Raw genomic sequence first — 20,079 nt, forward strand, 5'->3', positions numbered from 1 at the left:
TCATGGGAAGTATAGTCAGGACCTGCCCACAGACGCCTGGGCGGCCATTTTGAGCGGCGGGGGAAAAATCCCGGACAGCGTGGTGCATTATGGGATACACGCCCAGTTCTTCCGCCGCTGGCTTTACCCGTCATGCCTGGCGGCCGTTGCTAGGTGATGGCCTAGGCGGCAAGTTCGGTTGGGGGAGGGTCGTGCATCCTGGAAGTTGCTGGTACAGAGGGGGGAGCCCGGACGCCTGGGTTCCCAATACCCCTGCGGGCCCGCCCCTCAGGGGCCGGGAAGGATGGAATCCAGGTACGGTCCCCCCCGAGATCGGGCCCCGCCCCTGGGTCCTCCCGCCTCCCCAACCTCCGTCTCCGGTCCCTCTGGGGCGCGCGGCCCCTTGTGTCCCCCCCGCGGCGTCCAGCAGAGCTGGCTGCGTCCCAGCGTTCTCAGGCCGGGGAAGGGGCGCTGCTGTCGGGTCCCGGGGGGACGGGGGCGGCGATGCTGGGGAAGCGCTGCTGTCTGGTCCAGGGGAATGGGGGGGCGATGCTGTGGGAGAGGGGACGGGGGGCGCTGCTGTCTGGTCCCTGGGAATGGGGGGCGATGCTGTCGGTGGGGGGTGGCGATGCTGTGGGAGAGGGGACGGGCGGCGCTGCTGTCTGGTCCCGGGGAATGGGGGGGGCGCTGCTGTCTGGTCCCGGGGAATGGGGGGCGATGCTGTGGGGGAGGGGATGAGGGGCGATGCTGTCGGGGATTGGGGGGACTGGAGGGTGATGACGCCTGGTCCTGGGGTGTGTGGGAGACTGGGGGGCCGATGGTGTCTGGTCCTGGGGTGTGGAGGGAATGCGGGGGGTGATGCTGTCTGGTCCCAGGGGTGGGGTTGACTGGAGGGGGGGATGGCTGCCCTGAGCCCTGCTAATTCCCCTTTCACCTGCAGCACGGCTCTGTTCTCTGTCCAGGGGAGCCCCTTCGCCATGAAGAGCCCAGCCCGGAGCCACTACCACCCCTCACCTACCCGCCTGCCCGGCCCACAGCACCAGTGCATGGTCTGGTGTTGGGGGGCTGGATGGGGGAGCGGGGTCATGCTGTGTTGTGGAGTTTGGGGGGAAGCTGTGTCGGGGTGGGGACTGCAGGGAGGCATTGGGGGTGCTGGGAAAGGCTGTGTTTGGGGGGAAGCTGGTTTGGGCTGGGGGGGTGATGCAGAGGGGAGCTGCGTTGCATTAGGGGGGGAGCTGGGTCAGGCAGGGGTGGCTATGGGGAAACCGGGTTGGGCTGTGGAGGTTTGTGGGGGCTGCATTATGGGAGAGATGGGGGTGCACTTTCTGCCCAGGCTGGCCCGCATCGCACCCCTGAGCTTTCTCTATTTTCCCCCAGACGCTGAGCCCGGCCCGCCTGCTGACCGGTGTCCCTGCCCTCGCCCCGCACCGACGGTGCCCCCCTGATCCCACAGCCTCCAGCCCCCCAGACCTCAGCTTCCTGCAGGGCCCCAGCTGCCAGGGGACAGCTCTGGACTCGGACTCCACCAACCCCTTCCCCGAATCGTGGCCCTCGACCGAGCGCAGCTCCCCTAGCACCCCCCAGGAGACGCCAGCCTTGAGGCTAGGGGGCCCAGGGGCTGCCTCAGCCCAGGATGGGGAGTCCATCATTGCCAAGTGAGCTGCTCCCAGGGCAGTGGGGTCTGGTCATTAAAGCAGGGAGTGGGGGCTAGGAGCCAGGACTCCTGAGTTCTATCCCAGCTCTGGGAGTGGAGTGGGGTCTAGTGGTTAGAGCAGGGGCGGGGGGCAGGCGGGGGGGAGGATTGGGAGCCAGGACTCTTGGTTTTAGGCCTGGCTCCGGGCGGGGAGGGTGACCATTAACACCATCTCCTTTCCCTGCAGGTACATAGAGCGTTTCCGCCATGGGCAGCCGAGAAGCCGCAGCCAGCGCCAGGTGCCCCCCATCTCCACAGCCAGGGAGTTCTGGTGGCTGGAGCCAGCACCTCCCTCTGACAGCTCCACCCCAAAACGGGGGACAAAGCCAGGTACACTCCCTTGCTGGGCAGGGGTCCCGCACTCCCTAGCTCAGGGTCCCTGCTTGGGGGAGGGCACTTAGACTAAGGGGTCCCTACTCCTCCCCTGCTTGAGGTCCCTTTGGGTGGGGAGTTGGTTGGTTCCCTGGCCCCTCCTTTAACTGGGCCATCTCCTTACAGACTGTGCCAAGCTGGAAGAGGCCAGGCCAGGATGGGCGCTTGTCAGTCCCCCGCTGCGCCCCATGGTGAGTATGTCACTTGCAGGGAGACAGAGCTGGGGGGCACCGGGCAGCTACATAGCTAGGGAGAGGGGCAGGCTGGCTCTGGGGTGCCCCTGGGACCCTGCTCAGCCCCTCTCTCTCCACTCCGGGGATCCCTCTGCCCCCCGGTCCTTGCCCAGCCCCTCTCTATCCACTCTGGGGATCCTACCCCATCCCCAGGACCCTGCTCAGGCCTTCTCTATCTGCTCTGGGGATTCCCTCACAAGACCCTGCCCAGCCCCTCTCTATCCACTCTGGGGATCCCACCCCACTCCCAGGACTCTGCCCAGCCCCTCTCTTGGGCAGCAGGGGACCATGTCCCCTGGCTGGCTTTGTGGGGGACAGTCCCTGGTGCTACCAGCCCCCTGGGGCCTGATTGTGGGGCTGTTCCCTGCACTGCACGCTCGCTCTCTTCCAGGGGGCCCCCTCAGACACCTCCCCACTGGAGTCGCCTGACCCCGACAGCCACAGCCTGCAGGAGAGAGCCACTCGGCTGCTGCTGAGAAGGTACTGTCCTGACACACACACACTCTGCACTGGGTATTCCCGCCCCATGGCAGCCCCTTCTCTGCTGTGTACACATCTCCCCCCTTGCAACACCCCCCCATGGCACCCACACTGGGTATCCCCCCTCCAGCCCCTCCTGCACACTGGGGAGAGGCAGGATGCCCTCCAACGGACAAACCCTCTGTCCCCTCTAAGCTTGCCTGCTCTTCCTGCAGTGAGTCCTCCCTGAGCAGCACCATCCCCGTCAGCTCTGAGGGGCTGCGCTCCACACCTCCATCCAGCACCATGGACTCGGACCAGGCGCTTCCCAGCCCCTCTCACCTCTCCCTGCCGGAGCCCTCCCCAGGTAGGAACCGAGGTACTGGGCCTTTCCCATCTGGCCCCAGGGTGGGGACTAGCTGGCTCAAGGAGGGGAGAATGGAACACAGAACCTTCCCCTCCAGGGGGCACCGGCTCTCATCTGGGCCCAGAGCGGGTTATTTCCTGTCTCGTGTTCCTCCCGTGACACTCTTTATCTTCCCCCAGAGCCCCTGCCCCCTGCCTGCTGGCCTCCTGCCCGTATCCCACAATGCTCCTCTTCCACTCGGCCAGAGGACGACATCCTGTTCCAGTGGCGCCTGCGTCGGAAGATGGAGCAGGCAAGCCAGGCTGGCAGGTCGCTGCCCCTGCTGGACTGGAGGACTCAGCTGGCCTGGGGCCCAAGGACGGTAGGAGCCCAGGGGTGATTGAGGGGGATGATTCTGGGAGACCTGCCTCTCCCAGCAGGGATAATGGGGGCACAGCCATCTGTGGGGCTGTTCCCTGCCTGCCCTGCCTCAGAGTGCTGGGCAATTCAATCTACCCTGGGGTCATGTCACGGACTCTCATGCCCCGTGCGCTCTCGGCTCTGTAAGGTCCCTGGGAGGAGCTCCCCTCAGCATGACAGCCCTTCTCGTGGGTCCACACACTCTCCAGGGGTTAAGCCCTGCGCTCCAGCGCCTCCTGGACCTGCACCTCTCACCCATGCCTCGCCGTGAACCCCCTCAGGGAGTCCACTCGTGCTGGACCCCGGGGCCTCCACACCCAGAGAGAGCAATGCAACCCCGATCTCTACCCTGCAGTGACTCCCAGCCAACGTAACACAGGAGGGTTTATTGAGCATCTGAATCCAGCACAGGCAGTTCTCAGGGCTCTTGAGCCTGGCCAGTCTCAGTCCTGCTGGGCTCAGGCTGCTCTTTGTCCCCAGCCCAGCAGCCCCTTGGCTGGAACCCAGCCGCAGGGGTCCTCTCTCCTCAGCCCATTGTCCTTCCACGGACCAGAATCGGCTGACTGCCAAGCTGGGGGGACCTACCCGTCACTAGGGTTCCCAATCTCCAGGCAGTTGTCGGGGTCCTTACTGCCAGGTGAGGTAACACCTGCTTTTCTCCAGCAACAAACTCCCTCCCACCACCTCGTTAAACACACAGCACACAGGGGAACTGAGCCACAGACAGCATTCATGCAAGACACTAAGAAAATCCCCCCGCTTCATCATAGGTCACCCTACTGACTCTGTGTAACCCCCCACTCAGAGCACCCCCCACCAGTTCTAGCACCAGTGACGCTCCCGGGTGAGCCCTTATGTGTGACAGGGCATCATACCACTGTTGCCTTTCCTAGCCACAAACTGCTCAGAGCCCTCTGGTCAGCTCCCCTGTGCACTGTATTCCCAGCACTCGCCCTGCCGCAGCACTGTCCAGCCCATAGCCCACGCGCTGGACCTCATCATCCACTTCTGTGCCCACTGCTCGAGGATGAGAATAAATTGGAGGGGGACTAGAGAAAACCCGCCCGAGAACGACAGATGGAAGCCTGGTCTGCACTACTCGGTTAGGTCGACATAGGCTGTGTTGGGTTGACCTAGCCGCGGAAGTGTCGTCCCTAAGCCCTGGTCTACACTAGAGTTAGGGCAATGCAAGGTAGCCAGCTTACGTGGGCACACAGTTGCAGTTCAGTAACTGCAGCAGCCATGTGCCAATGTAAGTTAGATCAATGTCATTTTGTAGCATAGCTGCAGCCTGAGTCTATAGCTTAATGAAGGGAAGGTGAAGGAGTGACTTATCCCAGTCTGTGAGTGTCTACGTGGGGGAGGAATGTGACATCCTGGGCTCTGCCACCACGCGAGGGCTGGAAGGTGAAGCTAGACCAGGTCAGCCTGGAAATGAGGCGTACGGTGCGAGAAAGTAACCACTGGAAGGATTTCCCAAGGAGCGGGGGCATTTGCTGTCACCAGCAACTTTTAGATCAAGGTGGGAGGTTTTTCTAAATACCTGCTTGTCACGGGTGCATAGGATCGGGGCTCCCACATTAGAATTGTCCCTGGGAGGAGCCCCTGCGATGCACCATACACCTAGCTGCAGCCTAGGGAGGCCTTAGGCTGGCGCAGAGAGCTCAGGGTTCAAACATAGCCAGGTCAACCCTGTGACAAAGTGGGAATTTTCCCTTGTTATGTTGTATGTGAGTCTTACTGTTCTGCATGAATGCTGTGTATGCCTCAGTTTCCCTGTGTATTGCACCAATGTCTAGGTGGTGGGAATAAGGGTGTGTGACTTGGGGTGTGTGTGATCTAGCTGCCCATATAGATGCTGTAGCCACCCCTTTGTAACCTGAGACCCAGGAGGGGGATATTGGCCCAGGAAGTGAGACAAAGGCTGGAGGAGGAGCAATGGGCAGGGCAGGGGCCAGGCAGCTGGAAGTCAGTCTCATCTGGGCTGGCTTGGAGCACAGGGAGGACCAGAGCCCTGACTCTGGGCTCCCCTCCCTCCAAGACGGACTTGGCTGAAAGTCATGGATTTCTGTGCCAACAGGCTCTGTTCTACGCTGTGTTCCTGTCGACTAATAAACCTGTTTTACCGGCTGGCTGAGAGTCACGTCTGACTGTGAAGTTGGGGTGCAGGACCCTCTGGCTTCCGCAGGAGCCCTGCCCAGGCAGACTCGCTGTGGGAAGTGCACAGTGTGGAAGGGGATGCTGAATACTCCGAGCTCAGACCCAGGAAGGTCGAAGCTGTGTGAGCTTCTTGCCCTGGAGACAGTCTGCTCAGAGAGGGGCGGCTCCCCCAGAGCCCTGACTGGCTTCATAGGGAGTAGTTCCAGAGCATCGCCCGGTGACTCCATGACAAACCCCAAGCCCAACCACATTGTAATGAACCTCACATTCCACCTGTCTGTCTGTCTGTCTGAACATCCAACTGACTTGGTCAGGTCCCGGGGAGAGCCCCAGACCCCTCCAGCAGCCAAGGCTTTATTCTCCCCACCTCACACTTTCCCTGTCCTCCAGCTGGGTCTCTGCTCTGCTCCCTGGGGAGAAGTGGGGAAATCCCACTCTGGGGCGCAGCCACGGCCTGCTGACTGCTTGCCATTGTCTTCTAGGCTTTTCCATTGATACAGGGCCTCCCTTGGCCAGTCCTTTCGAAGGACCCGGACTCCCTTCATACCTTTGTCTCCTCTCCCAGCCCACCCTGACAGCAAACAAGCCTCTTCCACGGTCATGGAGTCACAGTGTGGGTGCTCTGGAACTGATCTGTATGAGGGTCAGCCCAGACTCTTGTGTAACACGTCTCCCTGCAGGGGCCCTTCCACCAGAGCAACTTCAGCTTCAGCACTTCCTGGGGCTGATCTCGGAGCGTTCAGCCCCCTGTTCACCCTGTGAGCTCCCTGCAGCAAGTCCACCTGGAAGGGACACCTGGGGACCCTCAACCCCCCCACCCCCCAAAGGGCCCTGCACCCCCACTCCGCAGTCACAGGGACTCAGCCAGTGTGTGACACAGGAGGTTTATTTGTCGTCGGGAACACAACGTAGGACAGATCTTGTTAGCACAGAAATCAGGAATGTTGTTTCAATCGAGTCCATCTGGGGTGGGGGGTGGGGTGTGGGGCAGAGCCCTGGGCTCTACTGCCCCACCCCCAGTCCCAAACCAGGGGACTGACCCTTTCAGCTGCCCATTGCCCCCTCTCCTTCCTTTGTCTCTTTCCTGAGCCAGCAGGTCCCCTGGTCTGCACCAGCACCTCAGGCTGGTTCTTGCAGAGGAGGGGCCCTGGCCATCAGTTGCCAGGATACGGCGTGTGGGCCGTTCTCTGCAGCCCACCAACAGTCACACCTGCCCTCTAGGGGTCTCTGCAACGATCACCCCCCCTTATCCCACCACCTAGATACTTGAGTAGTATATAGGGCAGGGGTGGGCAAACGTTTTGGCCTGAGGGCCACATCTGGGTATGAAAATTGTAGGGCAGGCCATGAATGCTCACGAAATTGGGGGGTGAGGGGTCTGGTTGAGGGTGCGGGCTCTGGGGTGGGGCCAGGGATGAAGGGCTTGGGGTGCAGGAGGGGGTTGGGGGTAGAGCAGAGGGGTTCGGAATATGGGAGGAGGCTCTGGGCTGGGGACGAGCGGTTTGGAGTGTAGGAGGGGGCTCTGGGCTGGGACTGGGGTTCGGAGGGGGGTCAGGGCTTGGGCAGGGGGTTGGGGCGCGGGAGGTGGTATGGGGTGCAGGCTCCAGGTGGTGCTTACCTCCACCAGCTCCCAGAAGCAGTGGCATGTCCCTTCTCCGGCTCCTACGCGGAGGCACAGCACCAGCCAGGTAGCTCTGTATGCTGCCCCATCTGTAGGAGCCGCTCTTGTGGCCAATGATTGCTGCAGAGCCGGCACTTGGGGCGGGGGAAGCATGTGGAGCCCCCTGGGGGGACATGCTGCTGCTTCCGGGAGCCATGCACGGAAAGGGGCAAGCTCCTGCTCCCTGGTGGGAGCTCAAGGGCCGGATTAAAAGGTGCAACAGGCTGGTCACGGCCCACGGGCCGTAGTTTGCCCACCCCAATATAGGGGAAGCTGAGACACACACAGTATTCAGAGAAAACATTAAGAATGTTCCCATTTCGTCCCATCCTCCCACCGGGTAACAATGCATCATATAGGGGAAACTGAGGCACACATCGTCGTCATAAAAATATGACAGAAAATTCCCCTGTTGCCACGTAGCTCGAGGAATTTTTCAGGGCAGGTCTCGGGTTGTGTTACACAGGGGGCCAGACTGGGTGATCATTATGTTCCCTTCTGGCCTTGGGATCTAGGAATCTGTAGCAACTCTTAGCTCCGCACAAGCAACCCCATCAGTCCGTGAGTCCTTCCCTTGTCCAGCTTGGGCCCTTGGGCTGGGCTTCCTGTCGCAGGTGAGCAGCCGACCGAAGGGAAACCCGCTGGCTGCTCTGGAGGGTGCCTTCCCCATCACCTGAGCATCTCCTAGGGACCCCCAATCATAGAATATCAGGGTTGGAAGGGACCTCAGGAGGTATCTAGTCCAACCCCCTGCTCAAAGCAGGACTAATTCCCAACTAAACCAACCCCAAGCTGGGGTTGGCTGGCCCGTTGGTTTGGAGAGCGCCTTGAGCTCGTAGCATTTCCCAGGGTTCCATCAGGTGCGTCTCCTAGCGAAATCGATCCTGTGGTGACGCAGAAACGTTTGTGTTTTTAATGCAGCGAGCTCTGGCGATACTTCATGTTATTCCAGGATATTGCAGGCAATGCCCCTTCATCGGCACACCTCTCCCCTTATTCCTGCAGGGCCATGGGGCGTGCATGGCACGTCCTGGCGTTGGGCTGCTGCCAGGTGCAGTGGCATGGAGGAGCGGAGATGGTGCTGCGTTCCCAGCACCTGCTGCCCAGCCAGAAGTCAGATCTGGCCTGGAGTGGGCACCAGGACCCTCTGCTCTTCGCCAAGAGATGGGGCACCACCTGGAGGTGCCCTTCCTGAGTGCTAAGCCAGCTGTGGGGCAGAACCCCATAGCTGTCCACGTCCTGAGGCAGCTGGCATCTGCTGCCACCCCCTCCAGCACACCACAGCCTGAGGGAGATAGAGGAGGAGCTGCAGAGAGGTGGAGCTCTAAGGATGCTTGGCAGGGAGTGGGACCAGCGGAACATCGCGCCTCCCAGGATGCTCGGTGGGGAGCGGGACCGGCAGAGCAGCCTGTCTTGCAGGATGCTCAGTGGGCAGCAGGACCATCGGAGCGGCCTGTTTCGCAGGCTGCTCGGCGGGCAGTGGGACAGGCGGAGCGGCCCGGCTACCAGGCAGCTCGGCGGGCAGTGGGACAGGCGGAGCGGCCCGGCTACCAGGCAGCTCGGCGGGCAGTGGGACAGGCGGAGCTGCCCAGCTCCCAGGATGCTCAGCGAGCAGTGGGACCGGTGGAGTGGCCCGGCTCCCAGGATGCTCAGCGAGCAGCGGGATCGGGGGAGCGGCCCGTCTCCCAGGATGCTCAGCGAGCAGCGGGACCGGCGGAGCGGCCCGTCTCCCAGGATGCTCGGCGGGCAGCGGGACCGGCGGAGCAGCCCATCTCCCAGGATGCTCGGCGGGCAGTAGGATCGGGGGAGCGGCCCATCTCCCAGGATGCTCGGCGAGCAGTGGGACCAGCGGAGCTGCCCAGCTCCCAGGATGCTCAATGGGCAGCGGGACCAGCGGAGCGGCCCAGCTCCCAGGATGCTCAGCGAGCAGCGGGATCGGGGGAGCGGCCCGTCTCCCTGGATGCTCAGCGAGCAGTGGGACCAGTGGAGCGGCCTGGCTCCCAGGATGCTCACTGGGCAGCGGGATCGGGGGAGCGGCCCAACTCCCAGGATGCTCGGCGAGCAGCAGGACCGGCGGAGCGGTCCAGCTCCCGGGATGCTCGGCGGGCAGCGGGACCGGCGGAGCGGCCCAGCTCCCAGGATGCTCAGCGAGCAGCGGGATCGGGGGAGCGGCCCAGCTCCCGGGATGCTCGGCGGGCAGCAGGACCAGCGGAGCGGCACGGCTCCCGGGATGCTCAGCGGGAAGCCTGGGCAGTGGGTGTGGTACAGCACATGCCTAAAGAGACCGAGCGGCCTTCCAAGCCTCAGCCGTGGCGAGGCAGAGCTGCCACGGAGCCAGAGGCAAACCCCAGCTGGAGCAGAAGAGGCTTGAAGGAGGAATCATCCATCCACAGTGTCCTGGGGCAGGTGCAGTACCCAGAGAGAGCCTGGCTGTGGGGAGTGGGGTGGGGGCGCAGACTGTGGAGGGAGCTCCTCTCCTAGAAAGGGGCACTGTGGGGGGCAGTAGTGCGTGGGGAGCACCTGACCTCCCAGCAGAGGAGGATGGGGCAGGGGCGCTGGCTGGGGGGAGTGGGGTGGGGTGAGGCGCTGGCAGGGTAAGGGAGTGGGTTTGGGGTGCTGGCTGGCGGTGCAGCCTGTGGGAACACGATAGTGGTGTGGGCTGGGGGTGCAGACAGCAGGGCAAGTGACCTCCCATATCTCTCTCTTTCCCAGGTGATCTCTGAGAGGCTGTTCTCCCCCCCAGCATCCCACCCCCCTACCAGGGGATGCCAGTCAGGGGAGGGAGCAGTCTCCCCTCCAGAGCAGAGTGCAGCAGAGAAACTCCCGGCCCCTGGTTCCCAGCACCCACAGCTGCTGCAGCTGGCGGTTCAGCTGCTAGAGGAGGCGGAGGGTGAGGGGGTGCAGGGGATGGCTGGCAGCCCGGGTAGGGGAGAGAGGGCTGGTGGGGGGGCTCAGTGAGGAGTGGCAGCAGGAAGTGGGAGATCTCATTTCAGGCTGGGAGGGGAGGGGCTCTGAGCAGGGCTTGGGAGGGATCTAGCCAGGGTTCCAGTGGAGGTGGGGGCTGGGGAGAACTGGATGGGATCTTGGGGGTGGGGGATCTTGCTGGGGTCTGAGCGGGGGTGGGGTAGTGGTGTGAGTGGGCACAGGTGGGATTTGGGGGGGCCTGGCTGGGGTGTGAGCCGGGCTCTCTCTGTCACCCCCAGAATCAGATGGCACTGAATTCGAGGAGGATCCACTGCTGGAGGTGCTGCGGGGCCAGCGGGAGGATCTGCGCAGCCAGCTCCGGTAATTACCTTGCGCAACACTAGGGGGTGCTGTGGGGCAGGGCAGAGGATGGCTGCTGTCGCCATGGGGCAGCTGCCCTACCCCAGAGCTGGCCTGCCTAGCTCAGAGATGCAGCTATCCGGGGCACACTCAGTGCTAATTTGTGCTCTCTCACTCCCCAGGGCCGTCGACATCGCAGTGTCCAGGCTCGTGTCCCAGGGCTTGGCTGAGCCACTCAGCCGCCCCCGCTGAGGGTCTCTGGGTCTCCCTCCCTCCCGGCCCTGCTCTGTCTGGAATCGGCCTGGGGGGCTGTTAACAATATTCTGAGCCGGGGTGACTAGCTGTGAGTCCACATGCCCCCATCTCGGGGCCGAGTCAGCCCAGAGCTGGAGGTGGGCGAATCTGCCAGCTCCCCTCGGGCCAGATAGGCTACCTAGCGCCGCCTGCACCTCAGCCAGGACCTCGCACCCTTGGGGGTGGGTCATTGGCTCAGTGGGGGCACAGTAGGGAGCGGGGTGGGAGCGCTGGCTGTGGGCCAAGCTTGGCCCAGCGGAGGGGTGCTCTAGGGCACAGGAGCTGTTCCCTGGCCAGGTGTGGATAGTTTTTGCTGTTTTCTTAGGCAATGTAATAAAAGTGGGTTTGCTAATTGGCATGGGATGGGCTTGTCTGCAGCCGGCTCTGTGATGTGGAAATGGGGTCTAGGGGGTGCCAGCTCCCATCCAGCCCCATGATGGGGGGCTGGCTGGCTGGCTCAGGGGCCAGGAAATGGGGCACAAGGCCTTTCCTCTCTAGAGGGCACTGGCTCCCATCTGGCCCATGGCGGGGGCCTGGCTGGCTCAGGGGGTAGGGAATGTGGCAGGGGGCCTTTCCTCTCTAGGGAGTTTGCCCCCCCCCTGCCCCGAAAGAGCTGGTGCTCCCTAGTGGGGAAGCCCCATGCCTCATCCTGTACTGCCTCCCAGGTGAGGAAGCCTGGCCCTCTGCCCAGCCCCCTGTGCCCAACTCTGGCTCTCCTTGGCTGGGGGCCAGCGCCCGTGTCAGGCCGGCAAGTGCCGGCTCCTGGCTCCCCCGGCCCCTCATAATCAGCCTTTTGTGTGTCCAGTCCTCAATGGCCGTGTGTGTGTATGCTGTCTACCCCACGCCGCCCCCCCCCCCACACACACACAGGGCACCGCAAAGCCAAGGGCTCTGCTCCCTGCCCCATGGCAACTGCATCCTGCCAGGGCAGCTCTGCTGGGGGGAACTGGTTAGTGGGCGCTCACTGAGGGGGCTGTGAGACACTGCCTTGGCTGGGGGTGTACCCCACTGCCCCCTGTTGGAAAGTGGGGTGTGTACACATACACACACCTCACTGCCTTCTGCTGGCTGGAACACCAGCTGCATTGCTGTGTGTCCTGCACCCTGTCCCGCTGGCAGCAGAGGGGGGATTCTCCTCTGCTCCAGCCACCTCTAGTCCAGCAGAGTGATCCCTTCCCCCCAGCGCTCTGAGGCTGGGCCCAACTCGGCCCTGTGCTCAGGAAGTGAGTGTGAGCTGGAGGCTAAATCGGGCTCCCGGCTCTTCGGCCCCAGCGGCCTGCAAACAGGAAGTGGGACCCAGCAGCATTGGGGAGGGGGTGGGGGCAATTCCTGTCCCCACGGCTACTGTGGGGAGGATGACGGGGGACCTACAGCCCCCTGCTGTCCCAGCTTCCCCCCCACCCACCCACCCAGCCCTGCAGGTGCCCCTCAATCCCAACCTGCAGCCCCCTGCCGTCCCAGCCTCCCTCCCCCGCCAGCCCTGCTGGTGCCCTTCAATCCCAACCCTCAGCACCCATTGGTGTTCTAACTGCGGGGACTGGCTGGCTGCCAGGGGAGGACGGGGGCTTTCCCTCTAGGGACACCAGCCCCGACCCGGCCCCAGGGTGGGGGCTGGAAAGCTCGGTGCCATGTGCTGATGCTGCCTGTTGCCCCCAGCCCTCTGTTGTGTGTTGTGCCCAGGGCTGCTCCCTGCAGGCAGCCCAGGAGGAACCGCTCAGCAACTCGACTTCCCCTTTCAGCAGCGTGACAATGTGGTTTAACCTGCGGGTTCCAGCTTCCTGCACTGGGCGGCCCGAGGCAGTGCAGAGTCGCAGCTCTGCCAGAGCCCCCAGGCTCCACGCTGGAGCCCCCTGCACCCCTGGACACGGGCTCTGAGCCCCCACAGGTAGGGGGGGTCTGGGGGGATCCCGCCAGTGCCCCAGACGCCTGGGTCCCATGGGCTGGGGAGCGCCAACTGCAGAGTCCCCTGGGGGCGGAGACACCACCTGAGTCCGAGGGATCCCGGAGCGCTTGTTCAGTGGGGGCCTTCACGCTCTGTCACTTCCTGGCTCACTCCCTGCTCGCTTGGGCTGCCACCTGTACCCATTTGCACCATCTGCCCCAGGGGCTCTGGCTGTCCATCGGGGCAGTGCCTGGCTGGTCTCCTTCGCTCCCCTCCTGCACATGCCCCTCCACCCACCCTGCCACCCACCCCCTCCATGCATCTGCCCATGCGCCCCATCCATCCATCTGCCCCCCTCACGCGCCCCCACCATCCATCCACCCGCCCCTGCCCACGCACCCACTCCACCTTTGCGAACTGGTTTGGGACGGGAGAGACCCCAGAGGCCTGGAAAAGGGAAACATTGCATCTGTCTGTGCATAGGGACTACCCAGGAGCTCCTAGACCAGCCCAGGAGAGAGAATGGACGCTCCCATTGGCCCTTAGCAGGTGGGGCGGTGAGACGTGGCCATCCAGGGCACATGGATTTGTCCAGAACAAATCACGTCCCTGACCCACTCTCCTCCAATAGGGCCCAGCCTTGGGGCAAGGGAGGCGGTTGACATGAACTATCTCCCCTTCAGTGAGGCTGTTGATATTGCCCCATGTGACCTCCTGAGCAAACCAGGGCCATGCAGCCTAGCCGAGTCTGCTAGGGGCAGGTGCCCATTCCCAGGGGGTCGTGTTGGTGGTTGGCAGCGAGGGGCCCGCCAGGATCAGGTCTGGGCTAATGGCAGCTTGTAGCGGACAGTACCCAGCCAGGCGGGGCACGAGTGCTTTGGGGGATAGGATTCGAAACCCAAGTGATCTGGAAAAATGGCCCGGGAAACACCGGCTGAAATTCACGTGGAAAATACAAGGCTAAAGCAGGTCGACGCAATGCTGCCTGGTGCTGCTGCGCTGAGCAGACAGCTACGCGTCACCTCCCTGAGAGAGGTAGCAACATCCCTTGGAGGCACCCTGGGGTCGCCTGGGTGCTGTCTGCACTGGGGTTAGGCTGGTGCAGCTGCCTTGCTCGGGCGGGATTTTCACACCCCGAGCGGCATGGTTCTACCACTGCACAATTTGAGTGTAGCCCTGATCTGAGGGGGGAACCACTGCCCAGATCCCAGCTGGTGCTGCCGGTTTAGGAGAGTCTGCCAGAGAAGGAGCCGGGTGGAGAGTGGGTCACAAACTAGAGATGTCACCAGAGTAATACTAGTGCCAAGCCAGCGCCCGTCGTCCTGGCTGGATCAGCAGGGGCCTGGGAGCCAGAAAGGAGCAGCCCTGCGGCCACGCTGAGGAGCCCTCGGTTCTGGGTCCGGTTTTGGGCCCTGTGCAAGGGGGGTGAAGCGGCTGCTGGCAAAACCCCAAGGAAAGCAACAAAGGAGGAAAGGTCTGGACCCCTGAGCAAGGAGGAGAGACTGAAACCTGGGGCTGGGAGGCTGGAGCCAAGACACCGGCTCTGGCGTGTTGTGCAGAGGGGCAGCCAGGCCTCTCGGCAGGACGAGGTGCAAAGGCCGGCGGTGCAGCAAGGCCGGCTTAGGTTGCACATTGCGTGCAAGAAGTTTGGCAGGTGCCATGGGGTGGGCACGGGGACCTCAGCAGGGGGCCTCGGCGCAGGAGGCGTCTCAAAGCAGGTCAGACAAAGCCCAGGCTGGGCTGGATGCCCTCTCCAGGTCCCTTCCAGCCCCACATTGCTATGGGTCTATGATCCCTCCATCTGCCCCCCTCCACACTTCCGCTATCCTCCCACCAATCTACACTGCCCCACATGCACCCTCCACCCACCCCTCCCTCCATCTGCCCCCCACATGCACCCTCCACCCCCCATTCTTCCCCACACCCACCCCTTCCCCTGCCCACACACATCCTCTACCCCTCCATCCATCCAGCCTTCCCCACACCCACGCCCTCCTCCACCTGGCTTTCCACCCATGCCCACATGTCTGTCCATCTGCATGTACACTTGTACGCTCCCCCACTGGCCCTGCTCCCAGATGCTTGCCAGAGCCACTCTGGCTCCTGACGCAGCTTCTTCTTGCTTCCCCGGGCCACATGGGGCCCCACTCCCTGGGACTGGGGTTTCCCTCCGCCCCACGTCTGTGTGTGCGTGTGACCACTGCCCCCCTTTACAGGGCATGAGCCCAGCTCTGTGTGCTGCCCCCTGCTGGAGGGGCTGAGTCCCCGTCCCTATGTGTGTCGGTCACTCACTGACTCCCAGCCCCTCTCCGACTCCTGCATGGGGGGCCTTTCTCCTCCAGCCTCCTGGGAAAGCCCCAGCCCAGCTGTCAGCCCATCTGCCTTCCCAGCAGGCAGGGGTGGGGAGGGAAATCCCTTGTCCCCGCCCCCTTCCCAACACAGCCTTTTTTTTGCTCTCTCCTTTCCCACCCTCCCCACTTGCACTTCCCCCTCGGCCTGTCTCTTCCTTCTGCATTTCCCTCCCTGCCCTCTGCCGCCAAGATCACCAGGAGGGAAACAGTGAATGTCAGGGACACTGGACTTTGGAGATCATGGAGGGGCAGGCCAGCTCCCCCTCCCCCTCCCCCTCCCCCTCCCCACCCAGTGATAGGCTCAGGCTCTCAGCAGACCCAGGCAGCCTCTATCCCAACCACTAAGGCCAGAAGCTTTAGCAGCCCATGAAAGCTGAAGCTCTGTGGGACATGATGGCACCAGTACAGCCACCGACTACGTTGGAGGTGACGGAGCCAGCTCACAACCAGCGGGCTTGGGGGGCAGGGACTGGGCATGGGACCTTTCCCCTCCAGGGGGCACCAGCTTCAATCCAGCCCCAGCCTGTGCTAGGGGATGTTGCTCTCTGACCCCCCAGTCTTGCTCCATCTCTAAGCTTGGCACGGAGGGACACTATGCACATGACAGTGGGACAGACCCAGCCGGGCCCACAGACATACCTGGCAGAGCCCCACAGTGTTACCACCCCACCCCTGCTCTCTGAAACCCGCTGCCCTGCTTGGCGAGTCGCAATCCAGCTGGGGCTGCCCTGGCGGTGATCTCGCAGCCTCGGGCTGGGCAGGGAGGTGGGTAGGAAACCTCCAGAACAGCGGGTGGGCTGCAGGGGGCGCGCTTCCCATGCAGTCAAGGCTGGCCTCAGTGTGGCGTCCCTGGGCGGCTCTTCCTCAGCTGCCCCACCTCAGAGGTGGCTGCATCTCATCTGTGGGCGAGCCATCCGTGTGTGGAATTATTTGTTGGTGTTCCCTGGGTGCCCTGCCCCAGAGGTAGCTGCATCTCAGTGCCAGGCGAGCCATCTATGTAGGCAGTGGTGCTGATAAAGAGGACAGTTGTGGCAAGCACAAACGGCGTCCTAGTGCAAAAGGCAAGGGGGTGTGTGCATGGTGGGGGCAGAGTAGCCTCATGCACTGGGCACAGGTGAGTGTGCCCAGGAGGATGTAGGTCGGGGTGGGCAAACTACAGCCTGTGGGCCAGATCTGGCCTGCCAGCCATTTTAATCTGGCCCTCCAGTTCCCGCTGGGGAGCGGGGTCTGGGGCTTGCCCTGCTCCAGCCAGGGAGCAGGGTCGGGGGCCACTCCACGCAACTCCTAGAAGCAGTGGCATGACCCCCCTCTGGCTATTCTCTGCATGCTGCCCCTGCCCCAAGTGCTGTACCTGCAGCTCTCATGGCCAGGAACCGCTGCCAATGGAAGCTGCAGGGGCGGTGCCTGCGGATGGGACAGCGTGCAGAGCCGCCTGGCTGCACCTCCGCGTAGGAGCCGGAGAGGGACATGCCACTGCTTCTGGGAGCCGTTTGAGGTAAGTGCTGCCCTGAGCCTCCCCCTGTGCCCTAACCTCCAGCTCTGGTCCCCCTCATGCCCTCCGAACCCCTTGGTCCCAGCCCAGAGCACCCTCCTATACCCCAAACTCCCACCCCAGAGCCCGCACCCCTAGCTGGAGCCATTACTCCCCCCCACACCCCTCCACCCCAGTCCGGAGCCCCCTCCTGCACCCTGAACTCCTCATTTCTGGCCCATACTCCCAACCAGAGCCCTCTCCCCAACTCCAATTTTGTCAGCATTCATGGCCCGCCATACAATTTCTATTCCCAGATGTGGCCCTCGGGCCAAAAAGTTTGCCCATCCCTGATGTAGGTGCACAGGGCCCAGGCCAGCGTGTGTGGCAGGGAGGCGCTGGCATGAGACTTGTGAGCTAGTGTGCACAAGGGAATCTCAGTGCCATGAGCACAGCTATGCCAGCCTGCACCCAGCTCACCCTTAGCTCAGAATTCAGCCCACAGATTTAGCGCCGATGGGATCTGGCAACCCCCAGCCGCTTCCTGCTGCGGCTCCCAAATGCGGGCAGAAAGCAGAAGCAGCATCTGCAGGAGGAGCGAGATCTGATCCAAGCAGCTCTGGGGATGCTCGCCCAGCACTGGTGTGCAGCTGGGGAACAGCCACACATAACACTGCACAGGGATGGCTTGCCCAGCGCTGAGATGCAGCCACCTTGGGTGGGGCAGCTGGGGAACAGCCAGATGTAAGGCCACACAGGGACCTCTCTTAAGTGTCCCTGTGTGGCAGGGACCCTGGCCACAGCTGGACCCTACCATTGACCCCCTCCCTGCCTCAGGGTCTCCAGCCCCCCACCATGGAGCTCCGCATGCTGCGCCGATTCTCCTTGGTGGACAACAGCCAACAGAAGTGGATGCCCCGTCTGCGCTCTCTCTCCACGGTAGGGAGCAGAAAGGGAACTCGGCATCCCCCTACCCCACCATGGGGCAGGGTCTGGGGGGGACACAATGAGTGCTGGGGGGCAGGGCAGGGATTCATGGAGGGGTCTGGGAGATGCACCACAACGCTGCTCCCTGATCTCTCCCAGAGCACAGCCCCCCAACTTCTCTGCCCTGACCCAGATATGCAGCTCCCCTGCCGAGGAGTCCCCCCAGATTGGTACCCCTGAACCCAGACAGCCCGCCCAACACACACAGAGCGGGCCCATCCCCCCCCGCTGGGGGCAGTAGGGACTCCCACACTGACTTGTACAGGTCCCCTTCCCCGCACAGCCCCCCAATCCCTCCAGACCCTCAATCCTTTCCCATCCCCCCACCTGTGACAGACTCCATGACCCTCCCCATCACTTGCAGCCACAGCCCCCAACCCACAGCCCGGCATGGAATACCCTGGCCACCCCATAGCCTCCCTCCCTCTCCCCCCACCTTCACCCTGATTAGTGTCCCCCCACAGCCCCCTCCTGCACCCCACAGCCCCTTACACCCCCCCACCCTCATGCCCCCCATGCAGCTCCCAACCCCCTCATTCGTGTAATCCCCTCCCCACACCAAACACCCCCGGCACTGACACCCCCCACACCCTAACCCTAACCTGTCCTGTTCCTCACACTGAGCAGAGAGTGGGCTGGGGGGGCTCAGGTGGGGAGGAGGAGCTGAGGGTGTCAGTCTGTGGAGAGCTGGGGGTGGGAATTAGTCTGTGGGGCGCTGGGGGTCAATCTGTGGGGCACTGGGTCTTGGCAGGTCAATATGTGGAGCACTGGGGGTCAGTCTGTGGGGGGAGGCTGGGAGGGGTTCGTGCTGGATCCTGTGCTGAGTAACATAGGAGCATCCCCCCCCCAGATTCCAAGCCCTGACACTGTCACCAAGGACCTGGGTCTCAGGGTGGAGCTGGGAGCCAGGACTCCCTGGCTCTGGGAGGGGAATGGGGTCTGGTGGTTAGATTGGGCAGGGGTTAGGACTCCTGGGTTCTCTCCCTGGCTCGGGGAGGGGAGTGGGGTCTGGTGGTTAGAGTGGGGGGTGGGGGCTGGGACTCCTGGGTTCTCTCCCTGGCTCCAGGAGGGTAGTGGGGTCTGGTGGTTAGAGCGGAGGTGGGGGGCTGGGACTCCTGGGTTCTTTCCCTGGCTCGGAGAGGGGAGTGGGGTCTGGTGGTTAGAGTGGGGGTGGGGGCTGGGACTCCTGGGTTCTCTCCCTGGCGGGGCTAACAGAAGCCCCTTTGTGCGGGTTGCCCAGCTGCTGGCGCCCGGCCCATTGTGCCTCTGCCCCTTTGCATCTCAATGGGGACGTACCAGCGGGCGCGGGGGGGCCTCCGCCCTCCCAGTCCCCAACCCCGGGGGCGCTCCCTGGGACCCCCTCCCGGTGGGGCTGGACGTGGGGGGCACCCCTGGATCCTGCCCCCCTCCCTCCTCTCCCAGGGGCTTTGCCGCTCTCCCCGCGGGTGGGGGGGTCTGAGAGAACGAGCGCTCCCCCTTCCCCTGCTCCCCCGTCTGCCTGTCTCGGTCCGCCTCCCCCCCACGCCCCTCCCTCCGTCCCTCCGTCTGCCTGGCTCCTTCCGCCCCTCCCTCGCTCGTTCCCCCTGCGCGGCTCGGAGCCCGGCCAGGCTCTGCTCTGGGCTAGGCGCTGCCCTTGCGCCCGCCGTCCCTGTGTCTGTCCGTCCGTCTCCCCCGCCCCTCCCCGCTCTCCCCAGCTCCCCACCCTCACGCCCCATTGTGCCTCTCTCTCCCCATGGCCATTGGGAGCTGACCGCCCCCACCCACGCTCCCTCCCGGGGGGGGGCTGCGGATGGGGGTCCTGCCCCCCTAGATGCCGCCCCCCTCCGCATGGCTCTGGCCCCCACCTCCGGCTTCTCCTAGCGGACCGGAGACACAATGGTGGTAAGTGGGGGGGTTATTGTCTGGGCTGACGGGGAGGGGTCCCCATTGGATTGTGCCCCCATGTTTGTTAACCCTCTACCCACCCCAAAATGCTGCCCCCCCACCCGGCTGGCCCCGGCGCCAGCGTTCCCCCCACATGCACCTGTTCCTTAGCCCCACCCACATCCCAAACCCCATAGATATATTTAGGGTCTCCTCCCCTGCACCCCTAATCCCCCTTCGGGGCGTGTCTCAGATTGGGGGATCTATTCCAATGTGTACTTAGGGTCCCCTCCCCATACCCCACAATCCCCCCTCGGGGCAGTTTTCAGATGGGGGGTCTTCCCCCCATAAACCTCCCTGGCCATAAAGATTTGTGGGGGATCCCCACCCCCCCAGTGCACATCTCTCTCAGTTTCGTGTGTGGGGGGGGAGAGATTTTGCAGGGAATCCCAGTTCCAAAATCCCCACACCCCCAAAATCCTCTTTTGGGGGGCCAAGGGAATCACCCCTGTAAATGCTCTGAGATTTGGCAGTGCCACTCCCACGCTGTAGGTATTTTGGGATGCCCGGTTTCTCTCATCAGTTTTTATTGGGGGGGGTAATTTTTCCAGCTGTCTTGCTCTGTATTTTGGGGTCTTGGCCCCC

General features: G+C 63.3%; 2 protein-coding genes across 8 annotated transcripts in view; both read left to right on the forward strand.

Moving 5' to 3' along the window:
- The first annotated feature begins 105 nt into the window (after nt 1-105).
- On the forward strand, nt 106-12,756 carry PROSER3 (proline and serine rich 3). 3 transcript variants are annotated; one of them, XR_006574050.1, is made up of 13 exons: nt 106-294; nt 920-1,028; nt 1,357-1,634; nt 1,860-2,002; nt 2,171-2,235; nt 2,669-2,757; nt 2,973-3,103; nt 3,283-3,464; nt 8,328-9,728; nt 10,035-10,212; nt 10,526-10,607; nt 10,769-10,929; nt 12,620-12,756. XR_006574050.1 is itself a non-coding variant. In XM_044991291.1 (12 exons), the coding sequence occupies exons 1-12, from the start codon at nt 284-286 to the stop codon at nt 12,625-12,627; spliced, it is 2,760 nt and encodes a 919-aa protein (XP_044847226.1). In that variant the 5' UTR covers nt 106-283; the 3' UTR covers nt 12,628-12,656. The 3 variants fall into 3 exon arrangements, 2 of the variants coding, with proteins under 2 accessions (XP_044847226.1, XP_044847227.1); XM_044991291.1 differs by lacking the exon at nt 10,769-10,929 and having other exon boundaries at nt 12,537-12,656; XM_044991292.1 differs by lacking the exon at nt 12,620-12,756 and having other exon boundaries at nt 10,769-11,131.
- ARHGAP33 (Rho GTPase activating protein 33) overlaps nt 12,637-20,079 on the forward strand; it is a 73,969-nt gene continuing 66,526 nt past the window's right edge. Inside the window, exons 1-2 of one of the 5 annotated variants that reach the window (XM_044991286.1) lie at nt 12,637-12,765; nt 17,422-17,523. In XM_044991286.1, the coding sequence (XP_044847221.1) occupies nt 17,440-17,523 (84 nt within the window). In that variant the 5' untranslated portion in view covers nt 12,637-12,765; nt 17,422-17,439. Of the gene's footprint in view, nt 12,766-17,421; nt 17,524-19,189; nt 19,453-20,079 lie in introns of those variants that run through there. The other 4 variants (XM_044991287.1, XM_044991289.1, XM_044991290.1 and 1 more) reach the window with 4 other exon arrangements.

Source organism: Mauremys mutica, chromosome 17 (genome assembly GCF_020497125.1).
Source record: "Mauremys mutica isolate MM-2020 ecotype Southern chromosome 17, ASM2049712v1, whole genome shotgun sequence".
Lineage (NCBI taxonomy): Eukaryota > Metazoa > Chordata > Testudines > Geoemydidae > Mauremys > Mauremys mutica.